A 23,202-nucleotide genomic window follows, 5' to 3' on the forward strand; every position below is an offset into this window, starting at 1 on the left:
TAGAAAATAGGGGAAGATTAGCACAGATGTTAGCTCAGGGCCAATCTTCCTCACCAAAAAAAGAATGTACCATGTGGTGTTTTGGAATAGGAGATATTGGTGTGAACTCATGGTTTTCAACATATAGGTAGATATAGAAATAATTGTAAATGTAGTAAATAATAATAAATATAATGTGTGTGTCCTTTTCACTGTGCCATTTTTTTTTTTTTTTACATTTTTGTGCTGTTTGTTGTTGATTTCACTGTTTAAACTGGCCCTTAAGCATAGTACTAAAGTTTTGTGTAGTATTTCTAAGAGCAAGAAGGCTATAATGTGCCTTATGGAGAAGATACATGTGTTAAATAAGCTTCATTGAGGCTTGAGTTATAGCACTGTTGCCAGTGAGTTCAGTGTTAATGAATCAACAATATGTATAAAAGGTGTCCTTAAACAGAAGCACGTGTAAAACAAGGTTATGTATTGATTGGTTGATGAAAATGTTGTGACCAGAGGCTCACAGGAATCTAACACTGTATTTCCTTTAGGGGCAATTTTTTAATATTCACTAATTCAGATTGTACATATTGAAAACACAGCATACTTCTATGTTACTCAACCAAAACTCCGTTATCTGAATTTAATCATGAGGAAACATCAGACAAACCCAAATTGAGGAACATTCTATAAAAATAACTGGTCTGTAATCTTAAAAAGTATGAGGATCAAGGAAAGGTTTCCATTTTGAAAGGACAAAAGAGACGTGATAACTAAATACAATACAAGTTTCTGACTGGATCCTTCGGCTAGCAAGGACATTATTGCGACACTGGTAAAGCTGGAATGGAGCCTAGGATGAGACAATAGGAAAGCAGCAATGTTAATTCCCTGGTTTAGATGGTTGTGTTATGGTTATGTTAGAGAATATCCGTGTTGTAGGAAATAGTTCAAGTATTCTGGGGCTGTTGGGACATCTTGTTCCCAATTTACTTTCAAATAGTTCAGGAAATAGTTATTGGTACTGCACTTGGGACTTTTCTCTAACTTGGAGATTATTTCAAGAAATTTAAATTAATACAATAGAAAACAAAGATGTAATAAGTAGTATTAACAACGACAAAAGAAAAAGATCATTTGTGTTTAACTGACTTGGGAACACAGAGAAGTGAAGATGCTACTTCCCAGCAGCAGAGCATGGCAACAAATATCACTGTTGTGTTGGTCTCAAGGTCTCAACCCATTGATAGTGATGCTGTCAGCTAGGAGGCACTCACCTTGCCCCTATTACTGCTAGTGAGCCCCTGACACATTTCCCCCATGGGGGCCAATGTTGTGGCTGGACCGGCCCTTAGGCTTCTTATCGTGATTGCAGAATGCACTTCAGCAAAAACTATCAGGGAAGTTTGAGGAACAAGATTTATTACTCACAGGTCTTGGAATAATAAGCCCAAGGGGCACACGGTGAGGGGGAGGGGAGTGGGAGCATGAACCTAGGGTTCTGCCCTTATTAGGATCTGAAGATGGAGTGTCTAGGGTTTTGTGGGTTCATTCTTTATTGGCTAATTTAAAGCATAAGAATGGGAATTAAGGTGTAGGAAAGGAGAAATAGGGTCACTCAAATGGTCAGTTATCTAGGTCACCAGGGCTTTCTCAAAGAGGAAACTTCATGGGTGGGCAGCCTAATTCCTTATCTGGATGTTTTGCTGGTAGCTGTGTCATACTGCTGGCAATATGTTTATTCAGGATGGATGTCTTTTGAAATGGGTTCCTCAGCAATCAAAAAAGTAATGTCAAGCACTTATACTACAATCAGAAGGCTTAATGTCAGGTGCTTACACTGCAGGGCAACCAGAGAACAGTGAAGATTATATTTCCCAGCAGCAGAGCATGGCAACAAATATCACAGAATAGACAGAAATTTTACAGCCATAGACACCATAGTTTTCTTTTTTTTTTTTTTTTTAACAGTTTAATTTTTTTTTTTTTTTAATTTTTTGTTTATTGCTGTAACATTGGTTTATAACATTGTAAAAATTTCAGGTGTACATCATTGTACTTCTATTTCTGCATGGACTACATCATGTTCACCACCAAAATACTAATTACAACCCATCACCACACACATGTACCGAATTATCCCTTTCACCCTCCTCCCCTCCCTTCCCCTCTGGTAACCACCAATCCAATCTCTGTCCCTATGTATTTGTTTATTGTTGTTATTATCTACTACTTAATGAAGGAAATCATACGGTATTTGACCTTCTCCCTCTGACTTATTTCACTTTGCATTATACCCTCAATGTCCATCCATGTTGTCACAAATGGCTGGATTTCGTCGTTTCTTATGGCTGAGTAGTATTCCATTGTGTATATATACCACAGCTTCTTTATCCATTCGTCCCTTGATGGGCACTTAGGTTGCTTCCAAGTCTTGGCTATTGTGAATAAGGCTGCAATGAACACAGGGGTGCATGTACCTTTGCAAATTGGTGTTTTCAAGTTCTTTGGATAAATACCCAGCAGTGGAATAGCTGGGTCATATGGTAGTTCTATCCTTGATTTTTTGAGGGATCTCCATACTGTTTTCCATAGTGGCTGCACCAGTTTGCACTCCCACCAGCAGTGTATGAGAGTTCCCTTCTCTCCACATCCTCTCCAACACATGTTGTTTCCTGTCTTGTTAATTATAGCCATTCTGACGGGCGTGAGGTGATATCTCATTGTAGTTTTGATTTGCATTTCCCTGATAATTAGTGATTTTGAACATCTTTTCATGTGTCTGTTGGCCATCTGTATATCTTCTTTGGAGAAATGTCTGTTCAGGTCTTTTGCCCATTTTTTAATTGGGTTGGTAGTTTTTTTGTTGTTGAGATGCATGAGTTCTTTATATATTTTGGAGATTAAGCCCTTATCAGATGTATGGTTTGCAAATATCTTCTCCCAATTGTTAGGTTGTCTTTTCGTTTTGTTGATGGTTTCCTTTGCTGTGCAGAAGCTTTTTAGTTTGATGTAGTCCCATTTGTTTATTTTTTCTATTGTTTCTCTTGCCCGGTCAGATGTGGTGTTTGAAAAGATGTTGCTAAGAGCGATGTCGAAGAGCGTACTGCCTATGTTTTCTTCTAGAACTTTCACAGTTTCAGGTCTTACATTCAAGTCTTGAATCCATTTGGAGTTAATTTTTGTGTATGGTGTAAGGTAAGGATCTACTTTCATTTTTTTGCATATGGCTATCCAGTTTTCCCAACACCATTTGTTGAAGAGACTTTCTTTTCCCCATTGTATGTTCTTGGCTCCTTTGTCAAAGATTAGCTGTCCATAGATGTGTGGGTTTATTTCTGGGCTTTCGATTCTATTCCATTGATCTGTGTGTCTGTTTTTGTGCCAGTACCATGCTGTTTTGGTTACTACAGCTTTGTAGTATATTTTGAAATCAGGGAGTGTGATCCCTCCAGCTTTGTTCTTTTTTCTCAGGATTCCTTTAGCTATTCGGGGTCTTTTGTTGTTCCATATAAATTTTAGAATTCTTTGTTCTATTTCTGTGAAAAATGTTGTTGGAACTTTGATAGGGATTGCATTGAATCTATAGATGGCTTTAGGAAGTATGGACATCTTAACTATGTTAATTCTTCCAATCCAAGAGCACGGAATATCTTTCCATTTCTTTGTGTCTTCTTCAATTTCTTTCAGAAATGTTTTATAGTTTTCGGTGTACAAATCTTTCACCTCTTTGGTTAAGTTTATTCCTAGGTATTTAACACACCATAGTTTTCTTACCCAAAGTGACAAGGTATAGATCACACAGGCCATCAGATAAAGAATTTGCATTCTTCCCCTTCATTTTCAGCTTTAAATTTCTTACTGCTGTAACCAGTGAATCAAAAGCAACAGAGACATTGCTATAATATTAAAAGCTTAATTTTATGGACTTTGTGAAATATCACTGTGAGACATTATCCTGGCCTACCACCAACTGAGAAAATAAAACCTTCGAGAAAACAAGAGCAGCAAATATAATCTCTGTAAGAAAATTGTAAAGGGGTCATGCCAGGAAGAATTAAGAACATGTATATTATACAACCTAAAGGTTGTATGAAGAGAAAGGCATGATATTGTGCATATCCAACATGAGGCTGATTAAAGAAACTTCCCTGTTCTCAGTTCTCCTATCATGACCCCATTCCAGCTCTCGCTGGAGAATTGGCCAATGGAAGAGTCCTCCAGCTCTAATTCCAGGAGGCCAAACTGTCAGTTATATTTCTCTATTGTTACCGCACCAGGTCCGTTTTTGCCCGCCGCCCAGAAAGCCAATCTCTGAGACAACGACGAGATTGCAGAGAGAGAGGGTTTAATCACAAGGCAGCCAAGTGAGGAAAATGGGAGAACAAGTCTCAAATCCGCCTCCCCGAAAATAGGTACTCAGGGGTGTTGATGGAGAAGGGGGCAAAGTGGTCTGAAATGATTGAAGCTGAGGGGAGATGAGGTAATTGATGATCTGCGCAAGCGTAGTCAGGCTTCATGTCTCTTCGTAGGACACGTGTTCACAGAATGGCGGCATTAACATGCCCTGAGGGTGGAGTTCCAACCTCTTGCCGTCAAAAGGGCCCAGTTGGTGGGTTGGTGGTCTCAGTCCGGCCTGAAGTGGACAAGGGGTTCAGTTCCTGAAAAAAAAGAGCTCAAACACCCATTACCACGGTAACCCAGGCTCCAGAGAGACATCAGATATAGGAACCTAGTGGGAGTCAGATGGCATATTGCCCAAACAGCACAGTTAACAATGAGTAAGTTTATCATGCAGATTTAAGTCCTCACCTTCCATTCTGATAAGTTTCTAGGTAAGGCCATCCCCCCCTTCTTCGTGGTACAGGGAAGAAGATACATTTACAAATGGAGATTTTCTTTACAAATGTAAATGTCTCCTCTAAAGGGTAACCAGAACTAAGAATGGGCTTAGCAGGACCCACCCAGGTACCCGGAGATGTCTATGGTAATGGCCTTTTCTGGGGGCAGGCCTCCCATCCCAAACTCCTTTGGTCAGTTAGTGGGGGTAGGGGTCAAAATGTCATTCAGGTGGAGACATATATTGAGTTGGCAAATTCCAATCCCCCGTAGTTACTAGCTGCTTCATCATCAATAGCTGTTTGCCGGTTTCACTATCAGTACATCACTTAAAGGGTTTATGTGGGACAAGGGCTTTATGTGGATGTAGGCTTAAGATTTTGAAGTGACACTCTATTACTTTATAAATGTGTGGGTGAATTAAAACTTAATGGAACACTGTAAAACAAGAGGTAAAATCTCTCTAAAAATGCGGAACTAGTAATGTCCTCAGTGAGTCTGAGGACGGTTTGAAGATAGTGATGACTCAGTTCCTAACATGGTAAATGCCTTTGGTGGAGAGAGTTGTCTAAAGTCTAGCTGTGATGTCTGATTTTCATGCTTTGAGACTGATAATTTACTTAACTTTGAATGTGATTGTTTTCTAGGTTTTTTAGTATAAAGATTAAAATCTTTAGGGTATTTTCAATTTTATGTTATTTTTTTATGTTTTTAGTGTAGCTATGATATTGTTATAGAAGTTTCCATTAGAATTCTGTTTTTTTTATGTAGCTTACTGTGGACTCATAATATTGAGTCAAGCATATGTTTTTCTATAAACATGGGCAGAATTCCTACAAATATTTTATGTTACTTTATTTTGCATTGAATACTACTCAACTATTACTGTGGCTACCTGCATGGGAATTCATTCAAATTTATTATATTTTGATACTTGCTTTTTACCCATTTTTATTTACATATTTTCTTTGTATATACTGCATTAAATGATTCAAATTTATTTTATATTGACTTGCTTTTTCTTATCAATAATCACTGAAATTCTAGACTAGGCTTTTGCAGTGCTGAGGTATAGGTGTGATGTGTTTCTGCTGTGTACCACCATTCATTGCTCCTAGTACGTTTCTTTTTGATCGTGTGATTTTATAGTTTTTTCCAACAGAGTTTATAGACTATTACTAATTATCCAGAATTTTTATTTTCTTCTTAATTTCCAGCCGTATAGTACTATATTTACATGAACAAAATAATATTTTCTCTATAAAGCTGCTTTAAAATCCCTTTCAATATATGTATTAATAACAGGGTTACATTATTGTTACAAAACTTTCTTTGTATAATTGGGATGCAATTTACACAGCAGTACATTTTATACACTGGCAAATATGCTGTTTGCATTTTTGCATTATGCTTCTTGGTAAAAACTTAGAATAATCTTCACTTCTAATTTTAATGGCAGCATAGTAGTCTAGCATTTTAATTTGTCTTATTCAGTAAACTATTCCCTAATGTTGTACATTTAGATTGCTTCCATGTTTCTTTTTTTTTTTTTTTAATCATTATCCTGGTCTCCGCTACAGCTAAAATTCACGTACAGAGAACTTTTTACTTCTGTTGAAGTAATCTCTTGGAGTAGTATAATCTAGGAGAAAGATTACTCCTGATAAGGATCTAAGCATCTTTATTATTATTATTATTATTATTATTATTGTTATTATTATTATTAATATACTTTCTGGAACAAGGAGAATATACATGAATGTTATAGTTTTTTCTATGTATATTGATATGGTTTTCCAAAGGGGTTATGTTACTGCACAAAGGGCACGATCTGCTCACTGCAAGATAAAAGCCAGTCGTAAAGAGGCAAGATGGTGGCAGAGAAAGGGCATTTTATTACAGCTTGCTAACAAGAGGGAAGATGGCTGACTAACGTCCAAAAGAACCATCTTCAGGGGGCACAAAATCTTACAGCAGTTATATAGGCTGGTGGGTTATAGGGGAGGGAGTTAGGAGTGTTGACCATCTGGTGTTACAGACTGGGAGTCACCACACCAGATCTTTCAGTTTTCACGGATGATGGCTATCAGCGTAGACTCTCTGTTCTGGGGTCATCACATTCGTAAGGAACTCAAAAGGACGAAGTTATCATCTTATCGAAGCTGGGAGGTACATGCACAAGCAGGGGTCGTAAGTCCACAGAGCAGTTAGATCTCCTGGAGGGTGCATATCCAGCTGGGTTAGTCAGAGGTCATTCCAAGTTACAATAGGGTTTCTTTTCTACAATATGGCTTCCCTGAGGTCAACCTTGTCTTGAGCTGGTATCAATTACACCAATTTAGAGTAAATAGATACTGGTTTTATCACTCCATAGAAATGGATGCTTCTATTTTTTATTTTATTTACCTAGGGGTATTAATTTGCATTTTCCTAGTTATTAGTGAGGATTAACATTTTTTCCATGTAACTGATTATTATTTGTGTTTCTTCTTATATCAGTTGTGTGTTTATATATAATTTGCCATTCATGGAATTTGGATTGTAAAGGAGATGGTGCTTTTTAATGAGATAGCTCAAAAAAACTTCATAAATTTTGCGTTTACCTGTCAGAGCCTTTTGAATTATCTTCTCTTTCTTGGACAGATAAGACTAGGGAACCAAAAAGGCATGTCCATGTTCACATAGTACACAACACTTAATAACAATTTGATAGCTATGTTCTGGTAAAACAGCTTCGGGTCTCAGCTTTAAAACTTTATATTCCATTCCAATTGTTATATATATATATTTTTTTAATTTTTTGTTTATTGCAGTAACATTGGTTTATAACATTGTATAAATTTCAGGTGTACATCATTATACTTCTATTTCTGCATAGATAACATCACGTTCACCACACAAATACTAATTACAAGCCATCACTACACACATGTGCCAAATTATCCCTTTCGCCCTCCTCCCTCCCCCCTTCCCCTCTAGAAACCACCAATCCAATCTCCATCTTTGTGTGTTTGTTTATTGTTGTTGTTATCTACTACTTAATGAAGGAAATCATACGGTATTTGACCTTCTCCCTCTGACTTATTTCACTTTGCATAATACCCTCAATGTCCATCCATGTTGTCACAAATGGCTGGATTTCATCGTTTCTTATGGCTGAGAAGTATTCCATTGTGTATATATACCACATCTTCTTTATCCATTCATCCCTTGACGGGCACTTAGGTTGCTTCCAAGTCTTGGCTATTGTGAATAACGCTGCAATGAACACAGGGCTGCATGTATCTTTACGCATTGGTGTTTTCAAGTTCTTTGGATAAATACCCAGCAGTGGAATAGCTGGGTCATATGGTAGTTCTATCCTTGATTTTTTGAGGGATCTCCATACTGTTTTCCATAGTGGCTGCACCAGTTTGCACTCCCACCAGCAGTGTAGGAGAGTTCCCTTCTCTCCACATCCTCTCCAACACATGTTGTTTCCTGTCTTGTTAATTATAGCTATTCTGATGGGCGTGGGGTGATATCTCATTGTAGTTACGATTTGCATTTCCCTGATAGTTAATGATTTTGAACATCTTTTCATGTGCCTGTTGGCCGTCTGTATATTTTCTTTGGAGAAATGTCTGTTCAGGTCTTTTGCCCATTTTTTAATTGAGTTGTTAGTTTTTATGTTGTTGAGATGCATCAGTTCTTTGTATATTTTGGAGATTAAGCCCTTATCAGATGTATGGTTTGCAAATATCTTCTCCCAATTGTTAGGTTGTCTTTTCGTTTTGTTGATGGTTTCCTTTGCTGTGCAGAAGCTTTTTAGTTTGATGTAGTCCCATTTGTTTATTTTTTCTATTGTTTCTCTTGCCCGGTCAGACATGGTGCTTGAGAAGATGTTGCTAAGAGCGATGTCGAAGAGTGTACTGCCTATGTTTTCTTCTAGAAGTTTCATAGTTTCAGGTCTTACATTCAAGTCTTGAATCCATTTGGAGTTAATTTTTGTGTATGGTGTAAGGTAAGGGTCTACTTTCATTTTTTTGCATGTGGCTGTCCAGTTTTCCCAACACTTTTGTTGAAGAGACTTTCTTTTCCCCATTGTATGTTCTTGGCTCCTTTGTCAAAGATTAGCTGTCCATAGATGTGTGGGTTTATTTCTGGGCTTTCGATTCTATTCCATGGATCTGTGTGTCTGTTTTTGTGCCAGTACCATGCTGTTTTGGTTACTATGGCTTTGTAGTATATTTTGAAATCAGGGAGTGTGATCCCTCCAGCTTTGTTCTTTTTTCTCAGGATTCCTTTAGCTATTCGGGGTCTTTTGTTGTTCCAAATAAAATTTAGGATTCTTTGTTCTATTTCTGTGAAAAATGTTGTTGGAACTTTGATAGGGATTGCATTGAATCTACAGATTTCTTTAGGAAGTATGGACATCTTAACTATGTTAATTCTTCCAATCCAAGAGCATGGAATATCTTTCCATTTCTTTGTGTCTTCTTCAATTTCTTTCAGCAATGTTTTATAGTTTTCGGTGTACAGATCTCTCACCTCTTTGGTTAAGTTTATTCCTAGGTATTTTATTCTTTTTGTTGCAATTGTAAATGGGATGGTATTCTTAATTTCTGTTTCTGCTCCTTTGTTGTTAGTGTATAGAAACGCTACTGATTTTTGTATGTTGATTTTGTATCCCACAACTTTACCATATTCGTTTATTACTTCTAAAAGTTTTTTGGTGGATTCTTTAGGGTTTTCTATATATAAAATCATGTCATCTGCACATAGTGACAGTTTCACTTCTTCCTTTCCAATTTGGATCCCTTTTATTTCTTTTTCTTGCCTGATTGCTCTGGGTAGGACTTCCAATACTGTATTAAATAGGAGTGGTGAAAGTGGGCATCCTTGTCTGGTTCCTGTTCTTAGAGGGATAGGTTTCAGTTTTTCACCATTGAGGATGATATTAGCTGTGGGTTTGTCATATATGGCCTTTATTATGTTGAGGTACTTTCCTTCCATACCCATTTTATTCAGTTTTTATCATAAATGAATGCTGTATCTCAAATGCTTTCTCTGCATCTATTGAGATGATCATGTGATTTTTATTCTTCATTTTATTCGTGTGGTATATCATGTTGATTGATTTTCAAATGTTGAACCATCCCTGCATCCCTGGAATGAATCCCCTCTGATGATGGTGTATAATCTTTTTAATGTATTGTTGTATGTGATTTGCTAGTATTTTGTTGATGATTTTTGCATCGATGTTCATCAGTGATATTGGCCTGTAATTTTCTTTTTTTCTGTTGTCCTTGTCTGGTTTTGGTATCAGGGTAATGTCGGCTTCGTAAAATGAGTTAGGGAGCTTCCTCCCCTCCTCAATTTTTTGGAAGAGTTTGAGAAGGATAGGTATTAAGTCTTCTTTGAATGTTGGGTAGAATTCACCAGGGAAGCCATCTGGTCCTGGACTTTTATTTTTGGGGAGGTTTTTGATTACTGTTTCAATCTCCTTACTGGTGATTGGTCTATTCAAATTCTCTATTTCTTCTTGATCCAGTTTTGGAAGGTTGTATGATTCTAAGAATTTATCTATTTCTTCCGGGTAGTCGAATTTGTTGGCATATAGCTTTTCATAGTATTCTCTTATAATCTTCTGTATTTCTGAGGTGTCCGTTGTAATCTCTCCTCTTTGATTTCTGATTTTACTTATTTCAGCCTTCTCTCTTTTTTTCTTGGTGAGTCTAGCTAAAGGTTTGTCAATTTTGTTTATCTTTTCAAAGAACCAGCTCTTGGTTTTATTAATTTTTTCTATTGTTTTTTTAGTCTCTATTTCATTTATTTCTGCTCTGATTTTTGTTTCCCTTCTGCTGATTTGGGGCTTTGTTTGTTCTTCTTTTTCCGCTTCCTTTAGGTGCATTGTTAGATTGTTTATTTAAAATTTTTCTTGTTTGTTGAGATAGACCTGTATTACTATAAACTTCCCTCTTAGAACTGCTTTTGCTGTATCCCATAAATTCTGGCATGTCGTATTTTCATTTGTCTCCAGGTATTTTTTGATTTCTCCCTTGATTTCTTCATTGACCCAATCATTCTACGGTAGCATTTTGTTTAATCTCCACATATTTGTGGCTTTTCTGATTTTCTTCCTGTAGTTGATTTCTAGTTTCATACCGTTGTGGTCAGAAAAGATGGTTGATATTATTTCAGTCTTCTTAAATTTATGGAGACTTGTTTTGTGGCCTAATATATGATCAGTCCTGGAGAGTGTTCCATGTGCATTTGAAAAGAATGTGTATTCTTTGGTTTTTGGATAGAATGTTCTGTATATATCTACTAGTTTCGTGTGTTCTAGTGTGTCCTTTAGGGTCACTGTTTCCTTATTGATCTTCTATTTGGATGATCTATCTGTTGGTGTAAATGGAGTGTTAAAGTCCCCTACTTTTATTGTGTTACTGTCTATTTCTCTTTTTGTGTCTGTTAATAATTGCTTTGTATATTTAGGTGCTCCTACATTGGGTGCATAGATATTTACAAGTGTTATATCCTCTTGTTGGGTTGTTCCCTTGATCATTATGTAATGCCCTTCCTTGTCTTTTTTTACAGTTTTTATTTTAAAGTCTATTTTGTTTGATATGAGTATTGCTATCCTAGCTTTCTTTTCATTCCCATTTGCATGGAGTATATTTTTCCATCCCTTCACTTTCAGTTTGCGAGTGTCTTTAGGTCTGAAGTGTGTCTCTTGTATGCAGCATATATGTGGGTCTTGTTTTTTTATCCTATCAGCCACCCTATGTCTTTTAATTGAAACATTTAGTCCATTGACATTTAAAGTAGCTATTGATAAATATGTACTTATGGCCATTTTTTAACTTTTTTTTCTCAGTGCTTTAGTAGTTGTTCTCTGTTCCTTTCTTCTTCCCTTGCTCTCTTCCCTTGTGGTTTGATGGCTTTCTTTAGTATTGTGTTTGGGTTCCTTTCTCTTAGTTTTTTGTGTATTTATTATAGGTTTCTGGTTTGTGATTACCCTGGGGTCCATAAACAGTAACCTACGTTTATAGGAATCTGTATTAAGTTGATGGTCTCTTTAGTTTGACCTCTGTCTGAAAGCTCTACTCTTTAACTCCCCTTCTCCCACATTTTATGTTTTTGGTGTACACTTGTCTTTTTTTAATACTATATTTTGCTAATAGATTACTTGATATTTTTTAATTGGTCATTTCCCCACCCCACCCCCCTTTTTTTCTTAACTAATTTACACTTCTAATTTTTTTTTTTAATTTTATTTATTTATTTTTTCCCCCGAAGCCCCAGTAGATAGTTGTATGTCATAGCTGCACATTCTTCTAGTTGCTGTATGTGGGACGCGGCTTCAGCATGGCCGGAGAAGAGGTGCGTCGGTGCGCGCCCAGGATCCGAACCCGGGCTGCCAGCAGCGCACTTAACCGCTAAGCCACGGGGCCGGCCCTACGCTTCTAATTTTATGACAGTTGAGTCAATAACATTTTACTGGGTGTTGTTATGAAGCAGCATCCTAATAGATGATTCTGTATTGCAGCCCTAACGGGTGCAGTCAGTGATTAAATGTAAAATTCTGTCCAGACACATGATGGAGTCACAGTAAACTGCTGCTGCCTGCAGCCTATTTGACAGCTGTCTGCCTTCATGTGATATTTAAATCACTGTGAAGCATTAGAATGGGAATACCAATTTGCAACCAAAACATGCTTCTGAAGTGTGAGAAACTTCAGACCAAAAAAGTTCTAGACATCACTTTGAAAGGTTTTTGATGAGCAAATTGCAAATATTAGCACCTCTAAGCTTAGCACCTCTAAGCTTGAAATGCTACCTGTTGAAATAGAAAAGTGAGTATTCTTGAATGTAATTTCTCTTCAAGCCAAGATAGTGAAACTAGATTGAAACAAGTTGAGAAGCCTAAAAATAATTTTAACTCCTACCTAGATGGATGTAGCAAGTTCAGATGGTCAGTAATCTTACCTGAGTTTTGAACTCCTAGAAGACTGTAACAGTGTCTGTTTATCTTTATATATTCCAGATTGCTTAATACACTACTTTGCACACAGACGATGCTCAGCATATATAGAATTATTTCCTTTCCTTTTCAGTGAAAAAGACTTTATCACTGAAAATGGAGATTGCCACCTTTCTATTCCTCAATGAGGGAAAACTCCCATCTGGTATACTCCAGGCATGTCACTGCCAAAGACCGTTAAAGCCATGTTGCATTTTTGTAGTGACAGACATAAATTTAAGGACATCTGTGAACTCTCAGCAGCATTATAAAGCCCTGTGTTACCAGGTCCTCACTGACTTGAGTTTTGTGGTAATCAGGGCCAGCTTCAGGGTCATGTGACCTGCCCGGTCTCATAAGGCCTTGCACTTGGCTTAATGCTCTGCTCTCACCATCTTTGAATTATTAATATTTTTAACAAGAGGCCCCCTGTTCTCATTTTGCACTGGGCCTCACAAATTATTAGCCAGCTCTGCTAGTAATTCTTTCTTTCTGTCATATAGTTGTCCCTAACAACACTACATGATAAAATCTATTTCTTAGAGAGTTAACTTCTATTGAAAATTTTAGTGTCTTTTAAAAGTACTGGTTCATTATTAGAAATATTTGTAGGGCCGGCCCCGTGGCTTAGCGGTTAAGTGCACGCGCTCCGCTACTGGCGGCCCGGGTTCAGATCCCGGGCGCGCACCGACGCACCACTTCTCCAGCCGTGCTGAGGCCGAGTCCCACATACAGCAACTAGAAACATGTGCAACTACGACATACAACTATCTACTGGGGCTTTGGGGGAAAAGAAAACAAGGAGGAGGATTGGTAATAGATGTTAGCTCAGAGCCGGTCTTCCTCGGCAAAAAGAGGAGGATTAGCATGGATGTTAGCTCAGGGCTGATCTTCCTCAAAAAAAAGAAAAAGAAATGTTTGTAGCACCCATCTTCTTTTCCTTTCCCGTCACCTGTGGAGGGAGTGCCACGGAGGCTTTGACAGCGGTCTGCCTGGCATCTGAGGAAATGGAGGGCAAGCGTAGGGAGTACAGAGGTGGCCGCTAGAATAGTTGGGAGATTGGTTACATTGAGCAAATAAGTTACTTGATTTAGCAAATAAGTAACTGTACTACAGATAAGAGAGCCGGATTTCTCACTATCTGAAGGGATTTACGAACATTGAAAGGTAGAAAGCTGAAAAGAACACTAAGGCATTAGATTAGAATTGTGATTATCAGCATGAACTCATGGGTTTTTTCATTTGTATTTAGAAATAGGTATATGTTTATATGTACCCCCGGAGATATCGCAGGTTCAGTTCCAGACCACAGCAGTAAAGCGAGTCACACACATTTCTTGCGAGTCACACACATTTTTTGGTTTCCCAGTACATATAAAAGTTATTTTTATTCTATACTGTAGAGTTAAGTGTGCAATAGCATTATGTCTAAGAAAATAATGTACATACCTTACTTTAAAAATACTTCATTGCTAAAAAATGCTAACCATCATCTGAGCCTTCAGTGAGTGAAAATGTTTTTGCTGATGGAGGGTCTTACCTCAGTGTTGATGGGTGCTGACTGATCCTGGTGGTGGTTGCTAAAGGCTGGGGTGGCTGTGGCAGTTTCTTAAAATAAGACAACAGTGAAGTTTGCTTCACCGATTGACTCTTCCTTTCACGAACAATTTCTTTGTAGTATGTGATACTGTTTAACAGCATTTTACCCACAGTAGAACTTCTTTCAAAATTGGAGTCAGTCCTGTCAAACCCTGCCACTGCTTTATCAACTAAATTTATGTAATATTCTCAATCCTTCATTGTCATTTTAGCAATCTTCACATCTTCAGCAGGAGTAGATTCCATCTTAAGAAACCACTTTCATTGCTCATCCATAAAAAGCAACTCCTCATCTGTTAAAGTTTTATTATGAGATTGCAGCAATTCAGTCACATCTCTAGGCTCCAGTTCTAATTCTAGTTCTCTTGCTATTTCCACCACAGTTGGAGTTACTTCCTCCACTGAAGTCTTGGACCCCTCAAAGTCATCTGTGAGGATCAGAATCAACTTCTTCCAAACTCCTGTTAATGTTGATATTTTGACCTCTTCCCATAAATCATGAATGTTCTTAATGGCATCTAGAATGGTGAATCCTTTCCAGAAGGTCTTCAGTTTACTTTGCCTAGATCCATCAGAGGAATCACTATGGCAGCTAGACTTTATGAAATGTATTTCTTGAATAGTAAGACTTAAACGTTGAAATTACTCCTTGATCCATAGGCTGCAGAATGGATGTTGTGTTAGGCAGGAAAACAACATTAATCTTGTTATACATCTCCATCAGAGCTCTTGGGTGACCAGGTGCACTGTCAGTGAGCAGTAACCTTTTGAAAGGAATCTTTTCCTAAGCAGTAGGTCTCAATAGTGGGCTTAAAATATTTGGTAATCCATGTTGGAAACAGATGTGCTGTCATCCAGGCTTTGTTGTTCTATTTGTAGAGCATAGGCAGAGTAGATTTGGCATAATTCTTAAGGGTCCTAGGATTTTCGGAATGGAAAATGAACTTTGGCTTCAACTTAAAGTCACCAGCTGCATTAGCTCCTAACAGGAGAGTCAGCCTGTCCTTTGAAGCTTTGAAGCCGGACATTGACTTCTCCTCTCTAGTGATGAAAGCCCTAGATGGCATGTTCTTCCAATATAAGGCTATTTTGTCTACATCTGTTGTTTAGTGTAGCCACCTTTATTAATTATCTTAGCTAGATCTTCTAGATAACTTGCTGCAGCTTCTACATCAGCGCTTGCTCCTTCACCTTGCACTCTTATGTTATAGAGATGGCTTCTTTCCTTAAACCTCATGAACCAGACTTTTGCTAGCTTCAGACTTTTCTTCTGCAGCTTCCTCACCTCTCTCAGCCTTCATAGAATTGAAGAGAGTCAGCGCCTTGCTCTGGATCAGGCTTTGGCTTAAGAGAATTTTGTGGCTGGTTTGATCTTCTGTCCAGACCACTGAAACTTTCTTTGTGTCAGCAACAAGGCTATTTCACTTTCTTATTCATGTGTTCACTGGAGTAGCACTTTTAATTTCCTTCAAGAATTTTTCCTTTGCATTCACAACTTGGCTAACTGTTTGGCACAAGAGGCCTAGCTTTTGAGCTGTCTCAGCTTTCAACATGCCTTCCTCACTAAGCCATTGTAGGGTTATTAATTGGCCTAATTTCAGTATTGTGGTGTGTCAGAGGATAGCGAGGCCTGAGGAGAGAGAGAGAGACAGGGGAACGGCTAGTCAGTGGAGAAGTCAGAACAGACACATTTATCAATTAAGTTCACTGTCTTATATGGGTGCAGTTTGTGGTGCCCCAAAACAATTACAATAGTAATATCAATGATCATGGATCACCATAACAAATATAAAAATAATGAAAAAGTTTCAAGTATTGTGAGAATTACCAAAATGTGACACAGAAACACAAAGTGAGTAAATGTTGGAAAAATGGTGGCAATAGACTTGCTCGATGCAGGGTTGCCGCAAACCTTCAATTTGTAAAATATGTAGTATCTGTGAAATGCAATAAAGCAAAGTGCAATAAAACAAGGTATGCCTGTACATATGTGTATATACATACATAAATTTCTTAATTGTGTATACTGACAAGGTCTAGAGGCAATGACACCTCAGCAGTAATGAACACAGTAAGTGCTCACATTTTGATTTCTAAATATCACTCTCCACTAAAAGGAATCAAGGATGCTTGGAAAAATGGCCAGTCCCAGAGCTGTGACAGCAAATGTACAGGATAAACCTGGAACATGTTGTTGTTCCAGAAAGTAAGGAAGTATTCCAAGAATGATTGGGACATGTCAAAAGGACCCAGAAGCCAGCCTGAATGCACGCCCACTGGCCAAATCTAATTTAAGCAACAAAATAAATAATGTTAAATCAGATTACAACTCACTGAATAAAATAGGAATCCATGAGTTTATAAATAAATGAATAAATAAATAGGGAAGAAGGGAAAGCTCTTCATTACAATACAGGCTCAATTAGTAAATGCAGAAGGTTGATAGAAATAGATAACCCCCATTTGAAAATGGTTATGGGGAAGGAGATACAGACAGGAGTCATTGGTGGATGCTAGACTGGTAGTTAGAGGGTTAGTGAGGAACATGATATTGGCGTGATTGTTTCAGCTCTAATACTGTAAACAAGTATCCTTTTTGCATTCTATTTAATAACACATTTTTTGCATTTTCTACTTTTTCTTGATTTTGATGTTTAAAATCGCCCCCAAATGTAGTGCTGAGGTGCTGTCTATCTAGTGTTCCTGAGCACAAGGAGACTGTGATGTGCCTTGTGAAGAAAAGAAATGTGTTAGATAAATGTGTTAATGAATCAATTATGTATTAAATAAAGTGTCTTTAAACAGAAACATACATAAAACAGGTTATATATTGATTAGTTGAAGAAAATGTGACTAAAGGCTCGCAGGAATTATATATTGATGAGTTGAAGAAAATGTGACTAAAGGCTCGCAGGAACCTAACCCTGCATGTTCCCTAGGAGCAATGCCTCAGTGTTTCTAATTCAGCACGTTTATAGAATGTAACTGCCATGAATAACAAGAATAGAATGTATCTGTCATATAATGGACACTAACAGTGGTTGCCATTGATTTTATCAGATTAATTTCATATCCTGTAACAATATTTTAAATTTTAAGTTGTGAAAGTATATACGTATATTTGTGAGTTATTTATAAAATATTTTGGGGTATAAAAGGCATTTAGAAGACTTTAACATTGGCTTATATAGTATGAAACAGTAATGTATTTGCACATTTCCTTGTTAAAATAAACCATACTTTTTACTTCACTAGCCTTCATTCAGTTTCATCTGATTACAAATTTAAAATGTATTTGATTTTAAGCAATTATAGGGCCTGACCCCATGGCGTAGTGGTTAAGTTTGCTGCGCTCTGCTTTGGCGGCCCAGGTTCACGGGTTTGGATCCCAGGCGTGGACCTACACCACTCATCAGCCATGCTGTGGTGGCATCCCACATATAAAGTACAGGAAGATTGGCATAAATGTTAGCTCAGGGCTAATCTTCCTCAAGGAAAAAATGAGGAAGATTGGCAACAGATGTTAGCTCAGGGTGAATCTTCCTTAGGAAAAAAAAAAGAAATTACTGTTGCAAAGATAGAAAGTTAATTTATTTTAGTGAAAACTACAAATAAACCATATCTATTTACTAATCACTCTAAAATATGTTTTTTTATGTCACTCTCACTTTAAACTCTCTGGTATGTCACTGTCTTAAAGAATTTTGGCTTATCCTTGCTTTATAGTGTCTTGATGGAAACTCTACTGGCTTCCAGAGCCTAATAGACTTATTGTATATAGCTTTTAATGCTAATTGATTGCCTTATGATACTTTTGAATAAGGAATATCTATTAGAATCAAATGGATGAATTAGCTAATTGTAGTTACTTAACATTTGGAGGGATAAGTAAAAAGAGAGGGCAGAGAGTCAAGTTGATTCAGAAGGAAAAATGAGAAGAAAAGATACATGGCATATTCTTCAAGTCTGTCTTCTAATCAGCCAAATATTAGACAAAACAAATTGAGGACTTGTCTTTGAATAGGAAGCAGATGTACTGAGCATATTCTTATTTTATATTTTTTTTAAACTATTTTATCTTTAGATCTGATTTTTGTCTAGAACAGGGTGTTGGGGGCTACTAAAATAGAACTGATAACTTCAACTTTTGTTTGAAGTCTCCTTGATCCCTGGCACTTTACACTATATTAATGCCAGGAAATAAATTTTGTCTCCTCTCATCTCTAGGCAAGCTGTTATTCTTCTAATACAGAGTCATTTCTAATTTAGATTTTTGGGAAACAGGGAAAAAATTTATCCTTTGGGACTAGTTGTTAGCTAAGCCAGGATTTTGAGCTTCCTGGTTACTTGTCATTCAGGAACTGTATAGGAAAGTGTTCGTAAGCTGTAAATCAGTGCATTAATAATAATTCTTATTTCTCCTCTTTAAACAAATTGGATTTTGTAAAAAAGTTTTATTTCTTATTTTGTTTAGTACAAATGTCTCTTCAGCCAAAAGTGATTACTAATGGTTATCAGATATTTGTTTTGTACTTTAAAGTGATTTTTGTCAGGTGTTTCTCACAGAAACCTTGAGTGGTAGGTGAAAATCATAATTTCATTGATGGGAAAACTGAGGGATACAGAAGCTGTGAGTCTTGCTTCCTGGTTAGAACATTCAGCCTCTGCTTTTCTGGTCTGCTTTGTAGGTTTTTGTTTTTGTTTGTTTCTTTTTTTTTTTTTCATCCCTACCTTACTGCTGTAGAGAATGATTTATATTTTGCGACAGCTGATGTTTTTCTCCTACAGAGATATTCCAATGCCCTTAGTCAGCTCAGGAGTAGAACATGGTAATTTGAGAGAGCTGGCATTTGCAAGAATGAAAGACCTTGGAATACAGGTAAGAGTTTGACCCTGACTCTTGAGATCAAAGTAATCTGAAACAAAACAAAGGTTTGATACTATCACAGTTACAAACTTATGAATTCGGTCAAAAAGCTTTTATATATTAAAGGCATTCTTACGGTATGTGTTGAAGTTGAAGCTAGTGGTTGCAAAGGCTGCATGCTATCCCTTATACCTCTTCTGCTTTCTTCTAAAAGAGTGTAGGTTTGTCAGTTTAGTAGTTGTTTTTTCTACCTACTCAGTTGGCAACTATGTGCTCAACTTCCTTTTTTAAAACATTTTTTCTTTTAAAGTATTGGGTGTTCACTTCTTGACTAGTATGTTATAGAAGAATATGAGGATATGATGTTTGAAGAAACAAGGATTACGTGCGTGAAATAATTACCAAACAATGCTATTGCCCACATATACCGGTCTTCCTTGCCCTACCCCACCCCCAAGTATTCAGTAACTTTTTTATTTTACTAAGCACCTCCTTTCTGCTGATCCCAGAAGTACAAAGAGCCCAGGAATCTGCAATTTAAGTCTCTGTGGGTGATTCTTGAATCATGATAAGGTTTGAAATGCAGTGCCCTAGAAACTACTTTTTAGAGCTGTTGAAGAGAAAAGGCCAGAAGTGGTGTCAAGGCCTGAGCATTGATTCCTGGGCTCTGCCTTCAAAGATTCTGATACACTAGGTCTGGGATGGAGCTGTGAGATGTTCTCATGCACAATACAAACATAGACAACTACACTTTGGAAGACATCGTTGTGAGGACTGCATATTGTGTTTGGGGACTTACCCAAGACATTTTATTCTCTCAGTCAAATTATTATGGAAAAAATTTTCCAGAAAATTGTTTGTCCAAAGGAGAGTTTGTGAACATTAGTGGCTTATTCTACCAAAAAAAAAAATTTTTAGTTCTAGAAAAACAGCAAATTTATTTACAGTAATTAATAGCACCAAACAAGATTGTATGCCTGCTCTGCTTCCCAGTCTCCGGCTCTCCTTGTTCTCCAACTCCCCTCTCCTCTGAGAATACCACTGCCAAAGTGACTGACCTGATCTGGTTATCCCAATAACCTCAGCATCCAGCTGTCATCTTTAACCCTATACCCCTCATAAAGCTTGATAACCTCTCTTCAAGTAAACTGGGATTGAGTCTGAAGACTGGAATTCAGTCATAGCCAAAAGACATCTCATTTACACAGGCAATGTCTTACCGGAAAATAAGCACACATCAATCTCTGCCTTTAAAAAAGCATCCTCCTCACCTAAAAAAGAAAAAAGAAACAACATGCAAGGGTTCATTAAGAGCATATAAATGTAGTAAATTCACATGCAAGCTACTATATAGAACTGCTGTAGTTAAAAGGTAACATCTAAATGTAATAGATGTGTAATTACAGAGATCTGTGATCCTTGTTTGCTATATTATTTTTGAGTTCATGGTATCCACATCAACAAAGCATTATTATCTGGTGCTGGTTCTGGCATGGAAATTGCTTTGTTTTTATAGAACTAAATAATGAGCTCTTATTTTTCTTATGAAATTCTATACATATATAGCAGTCCTTCATAAATATACTATTAGTAGTGTAGCTTGCATGACATCATCAAATTTCCTAGGGTGATCTTTTCTCACTAGTGGAAAATGTTAGAATTCTGAAAATAATTTTTCTGGTTTATTCTATAGGGAAAACTATACATAGGACATATAATGGAATACTGTAAGGATTTTGTAATTATAAATGTCGGGCTATGTAGCATGCCCACTGGGTTGTGGAATAGAAGTGAGAGTTGCATCACATACACTTGGCCATGCAGACCAAGCATTGCATCCATATCATCTGCAAGCAGCTTTATGCCTCCCAGGGACACTCAGAGAGCCATTTGTAACTGTGGTTCAGGTTGTATAATAAATGCCTTTAAGTTCCTTCTTTCCTTTCTTCTTCCTTCCCTTCCTTCTTCCCATCCTTTCTTTTACAGTGCCCTTCTGTGCAAAAAAAAGCAGTCTTCAGCATCCCTCTTTTTGACATTTCTAAAGTGATATAAATATGGTGATGCTAAAAATGTTAATTGCCATAAAATGGTGAAGATTTTAAAAAATTTGGAATTTGCTCTTTACTTTACTATTTACATACTTTTGTATTGCACTTTCAGATACAGTGATATCCCCTGAGTAAAAACTATTTTCAGATTTTAGGACATATGTTCTTTACTTCCAATATTACATTATATATTGATCTCTTTTGAATTCCAAACTTATTTTAAAAGCAATACTGTACTCATTTCATACATTTCCATTCCTTTTTCTCTTATCCTCAGATTTATTAAAGATGGCTTCATTTTTACGTTCAATTCTTCTGTCTCAATATAAATTATGTCCAAACTTTGAGCCCAGGTTTTGGTGGAGAGGCTTCAATAAAAATTGAAGTTTTATATTTGCCCCCTCCCCTACTTTTCTTTTCTTTTCTTTTTTTTTTTTCTTTTTGGCAGTGTCGAGATGTGAGAACCAGAGAAGTTGGAATCCAGGAAATTCATCACAAAGTACGGCCCTATCAGGTTAGTTTCTTCATTTTATAGAGAGCTTGGATCCTGTTTGTAAATCTTTGTCAAGCCTGGACCTACACCTTCTTGCCAACGGGACTGAACTCTAGAAGTTAATGAGTAAACTAAGAGCAAAGAGTAATTGAGGATCAGATACAGATGTCAAGCCAGGAAAGCCAAATATGAGGGTGGCTGAATTCTAAAAGAGCCAGGTGAAGAAAACCAAGTCTGAACTTCATTCAGGATCAGCACTGTCCAATAGAACTTTCTGCAGTGTTTGAAATGTTCTATAATCTGTGCCATCCAATGTGATATCAGTCACCAGTCACATGTGACTATTAAGCGCTTGAAAGGTGGCTAGTGCAATTGAGGAACTGGGTTTTTAATTTTATTTAATTTTAATGAATTCAAATGTAAATAGCAACATGTGACTAGTGGCTATCTTCAGGGAGAGCTGGATGTGATCCACTTATCTCTCTGTCCAACTGTTAAATTATTGCCCCTTGGTCATACTTAAATGAACAGATCAGCCCTTATCCACAGGGGTTTCACAAAACTTAAGCCTAATGCCTGAAGACATTCATTATAATGAATTAACTTCTCTCCTATGTATCTATAATGTCTAACCAGGTGCCAAACTTTTTGTGGGGTTTAGCTGTCTTAATGGAACCCTAGAATAGATGATATCTGCATTAGTATTTCTGTTCTCAAAATGAATTATTTGTTTCATTGACATTTTTCACATTTGGGACCTTTTGAGGGGAAAAAGTAGACCCAAGCACAGTTAATCATTTTTTTAAATTCTTATACAATCCAGTTATTTAGCAAACATTAAGTTAAGAAGAAATATAAGTATTAGTCTGAATTGTTCACCTCACTCTGGGTACAGTCTGCCCATTTTCGGAATATATCTGGGTGTGACCATGCCCACGTATGTAGGTTTCTCTGTGTTAATGCCAAGTACAAGGGCCACATGAACAATGAGTTGAAGAGTCAAAAGCCTATGTAGATTGCTACCACAAAAGCTACTCTTGGTGATTGAATTTTCTTAAACATTTTAATCTTGTAACTAGGCATAATATTTTAAAGGCCCCTATGGGATACCATACTTTCTTAAAATCCCATCAAGGAACAAGTGACTAATAGCATATTTTTTTTCCTCCAAAAACAGGTTTTAGAGGAGGAGGTAAGGACTAGAAAATGAAACCATTGTGCACCTGACAGTTTTGGGGCTCACAGGTGCTCCCAGGAACTACATGTGTGATATAATGTGTGATTTTACTTTAGAGGTTCTTCATAGAGGATCAAAGATTTAAATACATGGAAGCATTTACTGAGCCAGATCTCTGTTAGGATCTCAAGGTTAATG

The 23,202-nt window shown here is 37.1% G+C and overlaps 1 protein-coding gene across 1 annotated transcript in view; it reads left to right on the forward strand.

The window, feature by feature from the left end:
• Nucleotides 1-23,202, forward strand: part of ELP3 (elongator acetyltransferase complex subunit 3) — a 106,840-nt gene that overhangs the window by 54,181 nt on the left and 29,457 nt on the right. Inside the window, exons 11-12 of the mRNA XM_004433537.3 lie at nt 19,208-19,298; nt 21,783-21,848. Of these exons, the coding sequence (XP_004433594.1) occupies nt 19,208-19,298; nt 21,783-21,848 (157 nt within the window). The remainder of the gene's footprint in view (nt 1-19,207; nt 19,299-21,782; nt 21,849-23,202) is intronic.

The sequence above is a fragment of the Ceratotherium simum genome, chromosome 12 (genome assembly GCF_057802395.1).
Source record: "Ceratotherium simum simum isolate JZ-2026a chromosome 12, ASM5780239v1, whole genome shotgun sequence".
NCBI classification, from domain to species: Eukaryota; Metazoa; Chordata; class Mammalia; order Perissodactyla; family Rhinocerotidae; genus Ceratotherium; species Ceratotherium simum.